Below are 17,331 nucleotides of genomic sequence, written 5' to 3'. Positions count from 1 at the left end.
TGTAAAACATAACTGAGACAGTCTTTTTTCCACCCAATACATTTTTATTGTTAAAATATTTAAAAACACATGGGACAGAACAGACGATAACAAGCAATACTGCCACAAAATAAATTACCAACTCATTGCTGTAAATAGCCTTACAAGCTAATAGCATCTTTCACAGTTGTCCACTTGAATTGTGTAAGGATAGTCATTAAGCAAATGTCTATGATCATCGTCCACCATTCTGACAACTGTAAAACATGTACACAATGCTGCAAATAGGACAGAATTCAATTCCAGATATAGAACAAAAGTAGGTTGTGCAGCGTTTCCCAAACTCGGTCCTCGGGACCCCAAGGGGTGCACGTTTTTGTCTAACACTACACAGCTGGACCTATCCACCAAGATAAATAAGAACCTTAGACTGAAGCCATTTTGACACAAATATTAGAAAATTGTGACAACAAAGAGGGTTAGAATACAAGTGTACCATTGTGATTTCAGATATCAATTCTGACTTACTGATTCCTGACCATGAAGTAATTAAAAGATTCCACACAAGTGTTTGCCCCATCACCTGCTTTTCAGTGCATTGTGAACCAGTGTGTGTGCAATGAGTCAAATGTTCAGTGGGTACTGGACAATGCCAACAGCTGAATTGGAGGTTGCAGGCAAAATGTAAAGATGAGACTTCTCTCCATCTTATTTTCACGCCATACGACTCCATTTCTCTTGGTCCCCTTCTGCCATCTCACATACCTCATCTTCAAGCACAATCAACCTAAAATATTTTCACCAATATGTTCATCATCCACTCAAACTTGCACTCACTTTCCCACTGACTCATCCAAGCTAACCACACTTTAATCTTCAAGCAAATTCACCCTAAAACACATTTTCACTTTCATAAATTGTCTATGCATGCACACACTCATGTCATCTCACCATTCATTCTCACTATCCTCTCATTCGGGCACGCTGCTACACTGTGTGATCATGAGAGCCAGGGGCACCTCCCTGTCCCCAGTGCCCAGTAGAGGAAACATCCTCTCAGAGAACTCAGGCACGCTGAAGCTGTACACCTCCGAGCCAGTCTTGACATTGTAGAAGGTCACCTGACCCTCCTCACAGTCCAGGTAGACACCCACTCTGCGGAGGCGCACCGATGTCTTAACCTTGGTGAGGGCAGGAATAGTGAGGGCGCGCAGGTGGGTGCCCCCCCACCAGAGGGCGTAGTAACCACTATTAGGGCTCATGTCAAACAGCCCTTTCCTCTGGGCTGACTCCCGCACCACGCCCACCTTCCAGTCTTTATTCTCACCCACATTCACCTGAGATGAAGAGACAGAAAGAGAAAGAAAAATTGATACCGACAAAAGTTGAGTGGGGACGAGCATGCAAGGTTGAATCCTGCAAAACATACACTTTTCTAACATCAAACGCCAAAATAGATTAAACCAATAAAACTGAAGCCACTATTTAGTAATTTCTCCCAACCTCCAATTTCTATGAGATACCCCAACCCTTGACCCCTGCCCTCTCACCTCCCAGTAGTGTCGCCCCGAGTTGAAGCCCTCTTTGGCCAGCACGCAAGACCAGACGTCGAAGCGTTGGGTGCTGTTCCTGTAGAACTGCAGTTTCTCTCCTCTCTTTACCTGCTTCCTGTCGTCAGAGAGGATGAGGAAGGGGTACGCCGTCACTGGGTTTAGCGTCACATCCTCTGAATGAGAAGGAACACAAAAAGGTCAAGGCTCTGGTGTGAATGCCACAGCCGAATAATGTTAGGAATCTTGGCCAAAAAGACAGTGAGATGGTGTCTTCTGTAAAACAGACTATTTGGAGAGCTTTATTGGAAAACAACAGTCAATCACTACATCCAGTAATACAGTAAAAGCAATGGTAGAGATAAGACCAGGACAGGTTGGTATTTAGAAATAAGAACAACTCACCTAAATAAGACTGGATCTTCTTCAGCCCTGTACGAAAAAGTAATTACGGTGAGTCTCTTTTCCAATACATAGAAAATACTATTGGTTTGATTAGTTAAAGCCAATGCAGACGTCGTTTTTTAAATTTTTATATCAATAGCAAATCATTTCTGGGTAACAATTAAGTACCTTACTGTTGTCGTGTTTCATTAAAATGGACAAAATTAGCAACAAAAACCTAATCAGGGAAGAATTTTGCTAGGACTGTCTGGGAGTGATCTGAGTGGGGAGGGGAAAACTGAAAACAAGCTGTTATTGGCAGAGAAGTTTGGAACTCTTTGTTATTGTTTATTAATCAATTTACTGCCTGGTGTAATCACCAGGGTTGTAATCACCAGGGTTGTAATCACCAGGGGTGTAATCACCAGGGTTGTAATCACCAGGGTTGTAATCACCAGGGGTGTAATCACCAGGGGTGTAATCACCAGGCAAGGCAAAACTCCCACCCATGCAAACAGGTTGATTAGAAGGTCCTGTGTCGATTCATTCCAACCAGAAACTATCAGGAAATAACACTAGCTAGGTTTCCATCCAATTAGCGACAGATATATATGCAAGTATTCTAGAATCCCCATTTTAAAAAAAATAATAATAATGCATTTCCCACCAGTGTGCTTTCACCAAACTCACTTTTGTGGATAAAAATCAGTAGGTACTTTTTCCCCCGTTTAAGTTTTCAGGTACTGAACAAAAATGTTATGTTCAATGTATTTCCATCCCATTTTCAACTCTACAGATTGTGACAAAACTAACTGTTGCATTAAATAGCAAATGTGCCTACTCTGGTCTTGGTCACGCGTGCTCTAGCCAACAGCTCACAGATACTGTGCGGGTAGGTTACTCAAAATGATGACATTATTATGGATAAAAAGGGAGAGTATTTGTATGCCAGACAGCAGTCAAGCATCACGTCACCAGAATAAGACACTCAATATTTATTGGAAAGGAAACATCAAAATCACAGGGTACTGAAAGTGCACAGTGAAGTTCATAACTTCTTTCACCTGTAGCCCAATAAATTGCATGGCTTCCCCAAGACATAGCAAGAGGACCACACGCCATATCATCAAGTGACTCCACGTTTACTTCAATATGATGGTTGTCAATATTTCTGCATTTCTTGCCTAAATAATTTTACTGACACTAAAAAAATCCAACCATGTCGAACTAAAATTCTGTTAGCATTTTACAAATTGTCCCGTTTCCAGCATTTTTCATACTGTACAACTTTACTTGCATAAAACTATGGATGAAAATGTGGCTAGTGAGCCACATTTTTTACACTTTTACAACTTTGACTGCACTGGGCCTTTAAACTATTGGTGAACCATTGTGAAGGTGGGGGAAGATGTTCTATTAGATGTGCGTGTTAAAAAAAATAGCATACATTGTCGAAATATATGAAGTGAAAAAAACGACAGAATCTATCTAGGCCTACATCAAATGAGTCATTTTAAAACTTCAGAAGAGGAATTGTGAATCACCAAGCTTCTTAAAAATGGTATTTTAAGTAAGTAAACTAGGTTTTTAAGCTTTTTCCTTTACAACAAACTCTTGACCTTTGTCTAACATTTCCTTTAAGCTAAAACAAAGCCTCTGCAAAATATCCCATCTCATTACCCAATACTTCAATCACATGGGTCCTAGACATGAATCCAAAAGAAAATCTTTGGAGTGAAGAGCTCACAAAGGTCAGACAGACATACCTGATCCAGATTTGATCTTTTTTAGATCTGAGGGGAGAAGAAACATGAAGACATGTTGCTTAATGGAAGGATGTGTGAGTACAGAATTAATGCAGCCATTTGCATCTCAATATCAAATCATTTTTGGGTAACAATTAAGTACCGTACCTTGTTTTCATTTAAAATGGTCAAAAATAAAAACAGCTTAGAAAAACGCTATTTCTCAAGAAATAATTTAGCTAGGACTGTCAGAGTGGTCCAAGACGGACCTAATTGGAGGAGCTTAATGGTAGAGATGTCCCTTTAAAACTAGCTATTATTGGCAGAGAGTAGGGCAAAATCTGGTTTCAGGAGGCCTTTTCGAAACAGCTCTTACACAAAGTGCTTTATCATAGATTTTAAAATGTCACAGTATAATTCCAACCAGTGTGGAAATACAATGCCTTCGTAAAGTTCAGACCCCTTGACATTTTCCACATTGTATTAATATATTTTTAGAATAAGGCTAACAAAAACAATTCCTCAGCAATCTACACACAATACTCCATAATGACCAAGCGAAAAAAGGTTTTAGAAATGTGCAAATGTATGCATGTACATTAGTATTCAGACCTATTGCTACGAAACTTAGGAATTGAGCTCAGGTGCATTCTGTTTCCATTGATCATCCTTGAGATTTTTCTACAACTTGAATGGAGTCCACCTGTCATAAATTCAATTGATTGGACATGATTTGGAAAGGCACACACCTGTCTATATAAGGTCCCACAGTTGACAGTGCATGTCAGAGCAAAAACCAAGCCATGGGGTCGAAGGAATTGTCCGTAGAGCTCCGAGATAGGATTGTGTCGAGGCACAGATCTGAGGCAGGGTACATAAAAATATCTGCCGCATCGAAGGTCCCCAAGAACACAGGGGCCTCCATCATTCTTAAATTGAAGATGTTTGGAACCTCCAAGAGTGTTCCTAGTGCTGGCCACCTGGCCAAACTGAGCAATCGGGGGAGCAGGACCTTGGTCAGAGAGGTGACCAAGAATCTAATGGTCACTGACAGAACTCCAGTGTTTCTCTGGACATCTGAGAACCTTCCAGAAGGACAACCATTTCTGCAGCTCTCCACCAATCAGGTCTTTATGGTAGAGTGGCCAGACAGAAGTCACTCCTCAGTCAAAGGCACATGACAGCCCACTTGGAGTTTGCCAAAAGGCACCCAAAGACTCTCAGACCATGAGAAACAAGATTCTCTGGTCTGATGAAACCAAGTTTGAACTCTTTGGCTTGAATGCGAAGCGTCAAATCTGGAGGAAACCTGGCACCATCCCTACGGTCAAGCATGGTGGTGGCAGCATCATGCTGTGGGGATGTGTTTTTCAGCTGGGAGACTAGTCAGGATTGAGGGAAAGATGAACGGAGCAAAGTACAGAGAGATCTTTGATGAAAACCTGCTCCAGAGCGCTCAGGATCTCAGACTGGTGCGAAGGTTCACCTTCCAAATCAAATCAAATCAAATTTATTTATATAGCCCTTCGTACATCAGCTGATATCTCAAAGTGCTGTACAGAAACCCAGCCTAAAACCCCAAACAGCAAACAATGCAGGTGTAAAAGCACGTTGTGTGCTTAGGACAACGACCCTAAGCACACAGCCATAACAACGCAGGAGTGGCTTCGGGATAAGTCTCTGAATGTCCTTGAGTGGCCCAGCCAGAGCCCAGACTTGAACCAGATCGAACAACTCTGAAGAGACCTGAAAATATCTGTGCAGCGACGCTTCCCAGCCAACCTGACAGCGCTTGAGGAAGAATGGGAGAAACTCCAAATACAGGTGTGCCAAGCTTGTAGCATTTACACCCAAGGAGACTCGAGGCTGTAATCTCTGCTTAAAAGTACTGAATAAAGGATCTGAATACTTATGTACAAGTGATTTAAATATATATATATATATATATATATTATACATTTGCAACAATGTAACAGTTTGGAAAAAGCCAAGGGGTCTAAATACTTTTTTTAGTGAAGACATCCAAACTATTAAATAACACATTTCCTTCCACCAAACTATATATGCATGGAATGATCTTCTCACATTTGAGATATTGCCTCACATGCTGGTGACAAGCAGGAACTACTATTCTGAAACCAATTGAAAATCACTCTACAAACACTAAAGATTTCTGATAACAAACCAAACAGTTACCACCGTTATCATATACGAGCATAATTGATTTAGCCTGGATAGCCTTAAGCAGTATGTAGATGCAGATTCTTGATGACCAGGCTTGCATGGGCTTTTCAGAATAACAAAGGCAGTAACTAGAGGGGATTGCGTTGTCCCTTTGACACAGTAAAAATCGGCCTTCTCTGATAGAGCTACAATATACTGGAATGCAATGCCCACGGACTTGAGAAGCTGCACTGCTTGTACTTTTAAATGTGAATTGAAAACATGGCTAATATCTTTCCAATCCTGTACACATGAGTTGTGGTTCCTCATATGCAAGACGACAGTTGATGATAGTTGTCGTTAGAATGATATTATTGGATGCATTTGTATTTTGTGTTGTTTTAGTGAGTTTTTGTATTGTGGCTGTGTAACTGTCCTTAGCTGCCCTGGGATGACGGGTGTAAATGAGCTTTTGGCTAACCCCGGCACATTCACATGTTGCATTATTGTAATATTGATGATTAATGTGCATTGTCCCCTATAAATAAATATGGTTGAGAGAATGCCAAGATTGTGCAAAGCTGTCATCAAGGCAAAGGATGGCTACTTTGAGGAATCTCAAATATAAAATATATTTTGATTTGTTTTACAACTTTGGTTACTACATGTTTGTCATAGTTTTGATGTAGAAAATGGTAATAAAATAAATAAAATTGAATGAGGAGTGTTTCCAAACTTTTGACTGGTACTATAATATATATATACGAGACACAATTTAAAATTGACCCACCTCGTAGAGACCACTGACTCTTAGTGGTCCGTAGTGTCTGTATACTCATCATACTGTCGCTCTCCCGTAGGGAAGTAACTGAAACACACACATAATGGGTTATGTTAACAAACAAATAGGTTGGTCCACAACATACAGTGCATTATACCTTCAGGCCAAGTGTGATAATAGTTACGCAGGTTGTGTTTCCTCATGTGTTCCTCATGGTATTTTTACAACCCACTTTTGTGAATGACTCATTCTTTACCTGACCGATGGATGACAGAAGGAATGAGTTCTATTGGCATGAGGTATTTGAGTAGGAATGGAATTTTGACTGCTTACAGACTAGACCGACTACTTTCAGAATACCTTTCTCCATATCTTCAACTCAGTCATTTATGAGAATCTTCACCCGAAAACCACAGTAAGGGAACAACTGATGATTTCTTTACAAAATAATAATGTTGTAGGGATTTTTGGTAATGATATGATGAACATTATGGAAATGATGCAAATAATCTACCCCCAGAAAGACAAAAATGTCTAAAACGAAATTACCATTATGAATATTTGGTAACTGATGTCCATTTTGAAAAGGATAATGAGGATAATACATAATGATGATATGACTATGGTGATTAGGAGATTGGTTAAAACGATGAACGTGATGATGGTGCTACTCACGGGAGCTTCGGGATTGCACCTCCCCCATGCGGATCTCATCCATACTCTTCTTCAATTCCCCCAGAGCCACCTTCACCTCCCCCAGAGAGAAATGCAGTGACACCTCCGCCTCGGCATCCAACTCCTGGGTGTCAGAGTCTGCCTGTATGGGGGCACTCGCCTCCTCAAAACTCTGAAAGTGGGTTGACGGCAGGCATTGACAGATATGTTCAATTGAAAGACTTACAGTTCAGAGTTGAACATCAGTGGAATGGACATGGAGTGGACTCTGGTAATATCTCTGATAGCTTGCAAGTAGAGGCCATTGGAATGTACACGTGGGACACCAGCTGCATGTCCCATTGCCCTCAAAGTGTGAACCCCACCCAACTGTTACAACAGATAAGCTAAATGAAGTACATCCACAAATGATAAAAGGTGCCTCAGCTAAAACACATTCCCTCCGTACCTGGAGGAAGCCAATGTGGTCCTCAGACGTGGCCTGGGCTTCCAGTCTGGATCGCCGCACCTTCAGCTGGCCAAGCTCCGCCTCCAAACGGGTCACTAGCCCCTCCCCCCGTGTTTCCACTGACGCCCGCTTCTCCTCCATCCCGCCCACCAGCTCTTCACGGATCCTGTCCACCGAGCGACTCAGCTCCCCCAGCAACTGCTCCACCTCCGACATCTCACCCCGTGCATAGTTCTAGAAAAAACAGAAGGATTAAGTTGCTCCTTGACACTGATTTAAGGTCAGTTTCTGTCTTCGCCTTCTCCAGTTATGGTCATTATTGTGATCGCAGGTCACACAACTGAAAAATGTGCGGTTCATCAAGCCTAAAACGTGTGTTTTTTAAAAATTGTAATAGTTTCTGTAATTTATCATAACAGGGGTATGGCAAACATCATTTGGGTGGACTAAACAGACTGTCTAGACCTGCTAATAGCCACTGCAGTGGGAGTAATGGTTGTTGGTACGGTCACCTAACACTAGACAGAGTGGTAGCGTGCTCTGATGAATATGAAGCCTGACACGTTGAGGGGTTTAGTGAAGGGGTCAAATAGATCTAACACAATGTTGATACACTGTCGGGGCCTGTGAATCAGCTGCCTACCCTGACGGTCTCCAGTCGGCTCTTGAGCTCATTCAGACGGAAGTGCTTCCCCTCAATCCGGTTCTGAATCTCCAGTTCCGTCTTTCCAATGAGTTTCTGTGTGACAGACAAAGGACAGTAAAGAGATGGAGTATGAGAGACAAAGAGACCAATTATGTGAATGCAGTGTCATTGAGAGTAGATTTGGCATCATGCCAGTTCACGACTTGTCCTAACTAGACAATGCTGCCATCCTGTTGCTGCTTAAAACAGGCTCTTAGGGAACACATTCAAGTCAAATGTGCTTTGAAGTGCCAAAACAATACCCTAGAAAATATTTTTTTTAGATGCAAATAGAAAAACATTGCCTTTGAAATAGCCATCTACATTTCAGACAACATAATGAAACACATTAATTCAAAAAAATCACGCATGTTATTAATTTGCCTTGAGCCAAACCCATTATCCACAAGATTAGACCTAAATCATGTAAAATTGCTCATGTTTTTAGTCAGATGCCCAACCCATAGAGAAATGAGGATTCTAGTGCCCTAAACCCATTTTTAGCGCCATTGAGGACTTTAACCATAGAGTACCACAGTACAGTCATAATACCCATAAAACCTAGCAGTCAAACAGGGAAATGGTTCCAATAGTTTCTCTCCACAATTAATTATTCCCATAGGGGATTTTCAAAACACTTTAAATAAGGGCTGTGTTTTGTGTTGGCTTACCCTGGCATGACTTTTTGATAACCGTGTGAATCTCTCTAGGACAAGGTGACTTTTATCAATATATTCACCACTGTGGGGATCTATTTTGAAGTAATCAACTGGATGAGACTTCCTATGGGTTAAGGAAGGATCACATGATTTCATCCTTGTCATCCTTGCCTCTGGCCTGCTCGCCTCCCTACCACTGAGGAAGTACAGTTCCCGCGCAGCCCAGTCAAAACTGTTCGCTGCTCTGGCCCCCCAATGGTGGAACAAACTCCCTCACGACGCCAGGACAGCGGAGTCAATCACCACCTTCCGGAGACACCTGAAACCCCACCTCTTTCAGGAATACCTAGGATAGGATAAAGTAATCCTTCTCACCCCCCTTAAAAGATTTAGATGCACTATTGTAAAGTGGCTGTTCCACTGGATGTCTTAAGGTGAACGCACCAATTTGTAAGTCGCTCTGGATAAGAGCGTCTGCTAAATGACTTAAATGTAAATGTAAATGTAAATGTAAATCAGGAGGGATCAGCCAATGAATTATACTCATGAGCAAACATTCCATAACTGCAGGTGGCAGTAAATCAAACCTTGGCTTTATACCTGTTCATAACACATTCCAGGCCGCAGTGTGCACCCTTCCAGTTTGTTTGCTCATAGAAGTAGCAGTAGAAAATCGAGATCTTCAAAATAGAGATGGCCTCCAATGGAGCTGCCCATTTTCTCAGAAACATTTATGCAATCAGCGGTTTCTTTGTTTTCTGCTCAGAGCCAAAAAGAGGATCATATGTTATATTTAATTACTTAAAATACAGTGCAACCTGCAGCTGTCAAATTGTGACGCAGTCATTGAAGTCATTGAATGGAAATGGGTTAGTAAATTTTAAAAGTTCCACAGTTCCCAGTCACTTTTTTACCCTCTTGGTTCAGGATTTTACCGTTATCTGAAAGCGAACCAGATAAATAGCCAGTCACCGTTTCTATGCAGGTTGTTTACATTAGAAATGTGGATGCAACTTAGACAAGAACATAACCAACTCCCATCTCAGATAATCTTTAGAGTAAAATCTGCATTGCACAAGGGATTTTAGTGGCTTGTTTACATAGGGGTTATCTATCTATGTCATCTGCATTGCAAGAAGCTGAGAGTCCCCTTATGACCTACAAACTCGTAGCCAATACTCAGTCTTTCAAAGGTTCAACATACAAGTTGTAATATAAAAAATAGTAACCTAAATAAAATATCTGACACTACCCTCTCTTCATTGGCCATTGTCTGTTTTGACTGTTAGGGCACGCCAACCACAGAACTAGAATGAAATTATTTTTCTTTAAAAAGGCACACATCCAACCCCAGGAAACACATCACACCCTTAAGTAGCCTTCAGACCATAGCCTTGGCACAAAAGCATCTTTGAGCTGCTTGGGCCATTGAGGTTCTGAAGGGGTGTGTGCTCCAAGCGCCTGATGTGAAAGCTGCTTTGCCTTCTCACCTGTTTGTTGACTCGCTCTGTCTGCACAGACACGGTGCGGTGTGTGCGGTGCTCCTCCAGCACACAGATGGCACAGATACAGATCTGGTCCGTGCGGCAGTACACCTCCAGAAGCCGGTGGTGCAATGGGCAGGTGCGGCCGCGAAGCGCTTCCCGGGGCTCCAGGAGCTGGTGGTTGGCATAGAAGGGCGTGTTCAGGTGAGGCTGCACATGGGCCTCGCAGTAGGAGGCCGTGCAGGTCAAACACGAGCTGATCGCCACTTGTTTCTTCCCTGTACACACATCACATTTGATCATCTCCTCCAGGAACGGGTTGCTGTTGGCCATGGCTCCCGGTGTATTCACGTCCGACATGTGCGGCTTTCCTGTGCCGTAGTGAGCTTCTTTGTATTTCTCAGCGATATGGGCGAAGACTCGGTTGATGTTGAGCTGAGGCCGCTCGGGGAACTGGTGCTTGCAGAGCGGGCAGGTGCAGGTGGTGCTGGAGGCCCAGTAGCCTCCGATGCAACCCTGGCAAAAGTTGTGTCCGCAGGGCGTCGACACTGGGTCGTTGAACAGGTCTAAGCAGATGGAGCAGGTCAGCTCCTGCTCCGAAAACATCTCCAGGACCCCCGCCTCAGCCATCATTTTCTCCTACCAGAAGCCCTACGGGTGAGACAACATACTAGGTCACACAAAAACATTTCTACTAGTCCCAAAGGTCAACACATATGTCACAAATATTGAACTAGGCCTATACAGGTTCGATAAACCAGATTGACATGTTGTAGAGGCTGATGACTCATGCAACTATAACTAAGCCATCATAGTCACCGGGCTAGATGGGCCTTGTGGTTGTAGCCCTAATTGTATTGAAGGAAGTTGAAGACATTTGCCATCACCAGTTCAATAACCAACACAGAGCACAACAACTGGCCTACTAATTCTACTGCTGGTCGATGTTAACCGACAAGTACTTAGGCTAGGAATTTAGAATTTGGCCTTCCGTCTGAGGACTACCCAAGCTGTTGTGTGTGTGTGGTGGTGACCCAAGTTAACATCCCTCAGGTCACTTCTCAATCAACAGCATATTATCTTGCAGAGAAGAGGTTAGGAAAAATCTCACCAACAGAAACCGCTTTGAAAATCACAACTAGATCGTTTTAGAATGGGCCAAGGCCTATTATCCCTCACAAGGCAAACAAATGGTCACAAAATTACAAGGGCTGATAAACAATTAATAGTAACGGTTGCATCACAAATAGTTATAGTAATTCCTACACAACATTTTTATCAAGCATTTTGACTATGCATTCTAAAAGATAACTAAACTTGACTAGGTGTATATTTTTGAATAAACTGAACACACCTTAACCGATACCAGAGTAGTATTTTTTTGGCCTGTTTTCAGACTTGTTTGTTGTCGATTAGAGATAAGAGGTGTGTCTGACAGTGGACAAACTATCACTGGTATGCACAGGTGCATTGTGGGCCACCTCCACCGGGATTGGCCTAACACCTGTTTACGATCAGTGCTGATTCACTCCAAGTGGCTGGCTGCCTTTGCTCACTCCATTTAAACGTGATTCGATTCTCATTTGCGGTACGTTCCGAGAAACACAAATCCCTCTACGTTCATATCACATCAAAAAAATAATTTCACAAATGCAGAATACACACTCACTGTACACTGTTTTTACACAGTTGCAGCAGACAGTATTTTTCAGTGACAACATGTTTGTGGCGTCCATCTTCCATTTACACACGTGTTCAGAGATGCAGATGGCTAATTAGCACAGGTAGTCCACTCTGTTTTCAGTAAGCAATCGCTGTAATGTAAATATGGCTGTGTGCGAACCCTAACCCTAATGAACGTATCTTTCATATTAGCAAGAAATACTTTTTTTTTTAAAGGTACATTTACCGCACACCATTTACCTTTTTTTTTAAAAATAGTATTTCTTGCTAATATGAAATATATGTTCCTTATGTTTACAAAACCGAACCTCAAGCAATGCGTGTTAATTTTTTGAGCAAGCACCTGGGCTCTTAACAAAAATCCAACGGTCAGAAGATACTATCGTCAATAGGCGCTACAGCAGTTACTGTCTATGAATGTGGTTGTCTTTGCCATGCCTATATTTTTTCCATGGGTGTTAAGAAGGAACTGTACACCATGAACTCATGCAAGTCACACACCACAGCAAGGAGTTTATTGGCTCCCAAAACAAACAACGTGGGAAATGCGATGATGATGAGGGAGAGGTCTGTGTCTGGTTTTTCAGAACGTTCTTTATTTGAGTCTATTGATATTTCTGGTCCTGCAGCATTCCATGACATTTTCAAAAGACTCTCTCCCACTCCTATGCTGTGTGTGTGTGTGATTTCTCAACTGAATTCCTACAGTGCACCTGAAAGCACAACAATAGACTGTTCTACCACACATAGGCGTAATGGGAGCATGGAAATGCAAGAGAGGTTGAAATAATTATTCTGCCATGATACTGACTGACAGACAGACAAACATCATCCATGTCATTTAAACTGATGTGTGAGCTCATGGCTTTTATCCAACCATGTTTTAAGAATCGAATAGTCACTGAAGAATAGTCTCTGGTTTCAGTACTTCCATTATCATTTGAGCACAGGTCTCTGACCACAGGTTCATTTTCAGACAGACAGGCTGGCATTGAATTTCCAACATTGCCATAGTATCATTCTCCGCTTAGAGGCAGGGGACTCCATACTTCCGATGCTTTCCAACCCAATTTAACATGCAATCTGTCAGGTTCCTCATTACGTTTTTTGTAGTTTGTCCCAAAAAAAGACTCCCTTGTCCAACCATTAATCTACCTGTGTGGCGTGCAAGTGATTTTCCTCTCGGTGACCCTAGAAATGATCAGGACACTGTGATGTCACAGGGCTTCACATCTGAGACAATGGAAAATAACATATCTCTGTATGCTCTGTGTAGACTATAGTCAGTTTTGTTGCGTGTGGCTTAGATTGTCTCAGACATGAGTGAATGTGGATGTCATACCATACATGCTGTCAATGTATGTGAATTCCAATGCACCATCTCCCTCAATAAAAACAATGGCCTCTTTGTGATGTAGTAAATTACTCTTTCAACCCTAAGACCTTTCAAATGAAGTGATCCGTGAATCCAACAAATAAGTTATATAACCTCAAAAACATGGGGGCATGCTTTCAAGTTTCCCTGCCAGTCAGGTAAACAATATCCCAGGTCTTATCTACTCCAATCTACTACTAACAACTGCAGGCTGTCAAAAGGCCGATTCTTGTGTCCCATTCATGCGGCCTCTCTCAGTTTGGCCTAAAGCCAATGGCTGTCCAAAGCCCAGGTTTAATTTACTATATCCAGTCGCACCGATGTTACCATCCAAAATGACATGACACATGCATTGTGGTACTAGAATTTATACTTTACACGATTGGCGCTAGCTTGTCAAACCTGTTCACCAACAAGTTACGAAGAGGGTCATATGTAACCAAGTCTATGTAAATGGCTGTGAAGAATGGAAAATAAAATACAGTCAATGGTTGTCTTGTACTGAGGTCTACCTGGAAAATTCTGTAACTAAACCATTGTCAACCAAGGAACAATGGTATCTGCCAAACTGGGATGTTCACTGTTAGATGTTCTGATGATAATGCTACTATTGAGTTGTGTGTGTTTAATTTTGAAACGTATCTGACCCACATCAACAGTCAAAAGATTGGTTGGAATGAAAACATAGTATTTACAGTACTGTAACTGTACAACAATCAATATTGCTACACAAAAAAAACATTGTATGAGCAATTGGTGTAATTGTAATACAGTACATAGGCATATTTCACATACAAATAATATTTGTAAAAATTGCTATAGGCTACTCGTGATCCTGTTACAAAAATTGTTGACACACAAACTTACCGTATATCTTTCTTCTGCAATGGAGTTGAAAGAATGAAATAAGTTTGTGACTGTCCAACAAAGCTGCTGTCACCACTGCCAAAGAAGGTACTTCCAGCTAGTCAGGTATATGTGTGATTGTGTGTGGGTGTGTGTTGTGACGGTTGACAACAGCTTGCACAGTAGTCAGGTGAGTTAGTGAAACAACTACCGTGACTTTAAAGTATTCACACCCCTTGATGTTTTCCACATTTTGTTGTTACAGCCTGAATTTAAAATGTATTACATGTAGATTTTGTGTCACTGATCTTAACACAATACCCCATAATGTCAAAGTGGAATTATGTTTTTAGAAATGTTTACAAATTAATAAAAATGGAAAGGTGAAATGTCAAGAGTCAATAAGTATTAAACTCCTTTGTTATGGCAAGCCTAAATAACTTCAGAAGTAAACATTTGCTGAACTAGTCAGATAAATTGCATGGACTAACTGGGTGAAATAATGGTGTTTACCACCATCTCTGTACCTCACACATACAATTTATCTGTAAGGTCTCTCAGTCGAGCAGGGAGGTTTTCCAATGGTTTGCAAAGAAGATGGCTAAAAAAAAAGTATAAAAAAATAAGATATAGAATTTTCCTTTGAACACGGTGAAGTTATTAATTACACTTTGGATGCGGTATCAATACACCCAGTCACAGCAAAGATAAAGGTGTCCTTCCTAACTCAGTTGAGGAAGAGGAAGGAAGGATTTGACCATGAGGCCAATGGTGATTTAAAGCAGTTACAGAGTTAAATGGCTGTAATAGGAGAAAACTGGAGGATGGATCAACAACATTGTGGTTACTCCACAATACTAACCTAAATGACAGAGTGAAAAGAAGGAAGCCTGTACAGAATACAAATATTCCAAAACATGTATTCTGTTTTCAATAAGGCACTAAAGTGATACTGTAAAATAATGTGGCAAAGAAATTAACTTTATGTCCTGAATACCAAGTGTTATGTTTGGTGCAAATCCAACACAATACATCACTGAGTCACACTCTTTTCAAGCATGGTGGTGGCTGCATCATGTTATGGGTATGCTTGTCATCGTCAGGGAGTAGGGAGTATTTTTTTTAAGGATAAAAATAAAAAGAATAGGGCTAAGCACAGGCAAAGTCCTAAAGGAGAACCTGGTTCAGTCTGCTTTCCAACAGACACTGGGAGACAAATCCACCTTTCAGGAAGACCAGGAACCTGAAACACAAGGCCAAATATACACTGAGTATACCAAACATTCAGAACATCTTCTATGGCAAGACTTGAAAAATGCTATCTAGCAATGATCAACAACCAACTTGACAGAGCTGGAATAATTTTTAAAAGAATAAATGGGCAAATATTTTACAATCCTGGTTTGTAAAGCTTTGTAAAGCTCTTAGAGACATACCCAGAAAGACTCAGAGCTATAATCGCTGCCAAAGTTGATTCTAACATGCATCGACTCAGTGGGGTGAATACTTACCTAATCAAAATATATTAGTATTTTATTTTCCATTAATATAAAAAAGTTGCATTTTTGTGCCAGTTAGAGTATATTTTGTGTAGATCATTGACATAATATGACAATTAAATCATTTTTAATCCCACTTTGTAACACAACAAAATGTGGAAAAAGTCAAGGGGTATTTTCAGAGATTCGTCAACTACACAGCTGCAACCTGCTGCTGAAATCGCAATCTGTAAATTAGTCAGACAGACCAGAGAATAGACAGAATCTGTGTTGATCCTAAACCTATATTTACACAAATTACCATTCATTTCACATTTGCAGCTATGTTCCATGTCTGACCTGCAGGGCAAATATATTTATTGACTCTCAAGACACCCTCATGAGAACAAACACAAAGTCAAATGCTGATGAGGCTCATTATTTGTTTCAGTACTTCCCACCCATTATAGTTTCTGTTAGTTTCTGCATTAGGGGGACTACAGGGGGAAACACTTGTTTGTTTGGTGTTAAGGTTCATTCATCATAAAGACATTTCTCCAGCCTATTATATTACAGAAATACCTCAGGACAGACCAAAACAATAAATGTGATTAAAACGCACTTAAACACAAGGAGAGATATGATTTGGCTGAATGCAGATACAAACGACAACGACGCCTTGGGGAGGACACAGTGCTTTTACTAATGAGAAATGTAGGTGTTGGAATGCTGCCTATCCTGACTTGACGTCATAAAGGAGGATCTAAAGTATGTAACACATGGTGCTGTGACTGTCATTCATTTGAGGTCTGTAGGTGTATGTGTAGGTGTTTCTCTCAAAGCTGTGGCTCAGCAGGGAGGTAGGTCCCTTCGGTATAGTAAAAAAAATATTTTAAAAAAGCAGGCAATTTCACAGTGCGAATAGCACCATCAAGCAAACTGTTCTTGAGCCATAATGTAAGCATGAATGCAAAGTAAGGGTTGATATTAGCTTCCCTTTCTGATGTGCCTTTCTGGCCTTGGTCTTGTTCTGCTGATAAACTGGGTCAGATAGGCTGTTCCTTCAGAAAGTATTCATACCCCTTGACTTTTTTCCTCAGTTTGGTCAGAGGTCCAGCTCTAGGCAGAGTACTTATGTAAATTAGATTTTGCTGCATCTAATTTTCAATACATTTGCAAAAATTTCAAAAACATGTTTTCACTTTGTCATTATGGGGTATTGTGTGTAGATTGGCGAAGAAAGAAAAATCTAGAATTTAGGCTGTAACAACAAAATGCGGAATTAACACTATCAGCTTTGGTCAAGATGGAATTCACAGTGGTAGCAAACAGATTCTCAGGGCAACAGAGAATAGACTAATGGGGCTATAGTGCATACACGTTTGACAGCTTTTCT

General features: G+C 41.1%; 1 protein-coding gene across 2 annotated transcripts; it reads right to left on the bottom strand.

Moving 5' to 3' along the window:
- Positions 1–29: 29 nt before the first annotated feature.
- On the bottom strand, positions 30–17,314 carry LOC115110218 (E3 ubiquitin/ISG15 ligase TRIM25-like). 2 transcript variants are annotated; one of them, XM_029635672.2, is made up of 10 exons: positions 14,479–17,314; positions 10,560–11,204; positions 8,369–8,464; positions 7,726–7,959; positions 7,278–7,449; positions 6,612–6,689; positions 3,680–3,706; positions 1,935–1,961; positions 1,530–1,705; positions 30–1,316 (listed from the first exon to the last, which is right to left on the bottom strand). In XM_029635672.2, the coding sequence occupies exons 2-10, from the start codon at positions 11,184–11,186 to the stop codon at positions 951–953; spliced, it is 1,803 nt and encodes a 600-aa protein (XP_029491532.1). In that variant the 5' UTR covers positions 11,187–11,204; positions 14,479–17,314; the 3' UTR covers positions 30–950. The 2 variants fall into 2 exon arrangements, with proteins under 2 accessions (XP_029491532.1, XP_029491531.1); XM_029635671.2 differs by lacking the exon at positions 14,479–17,314 and adding an exon at positions 11,908–12,066.
- Between the last annotated feature and the right edge of the window lie 17 nt (positions 17,315–17,331).

Source organism: Oncorhynchus nerka, linkage group LG26 (assembly GCF_034236695.1).
Source record: "Oncorhynchus nerka isolate Pitt River linkage group LG26, Oner_Uvic_2.0, whole genome shotgun sequence".
Classification (NCBI taxonomy): domain Eukaryota; kingdom Metazoa; phylum Chordata; class Actinopteri; order Salmoniformes; family Salmonidae; genus Oncorhynchus; species Oncorhynchus nerka.
The sequence above is the reverse complement of the archived record's forward strand: the minus strand, read 5'-3'. Positions and strand labels throughout refer to the sequence as shown.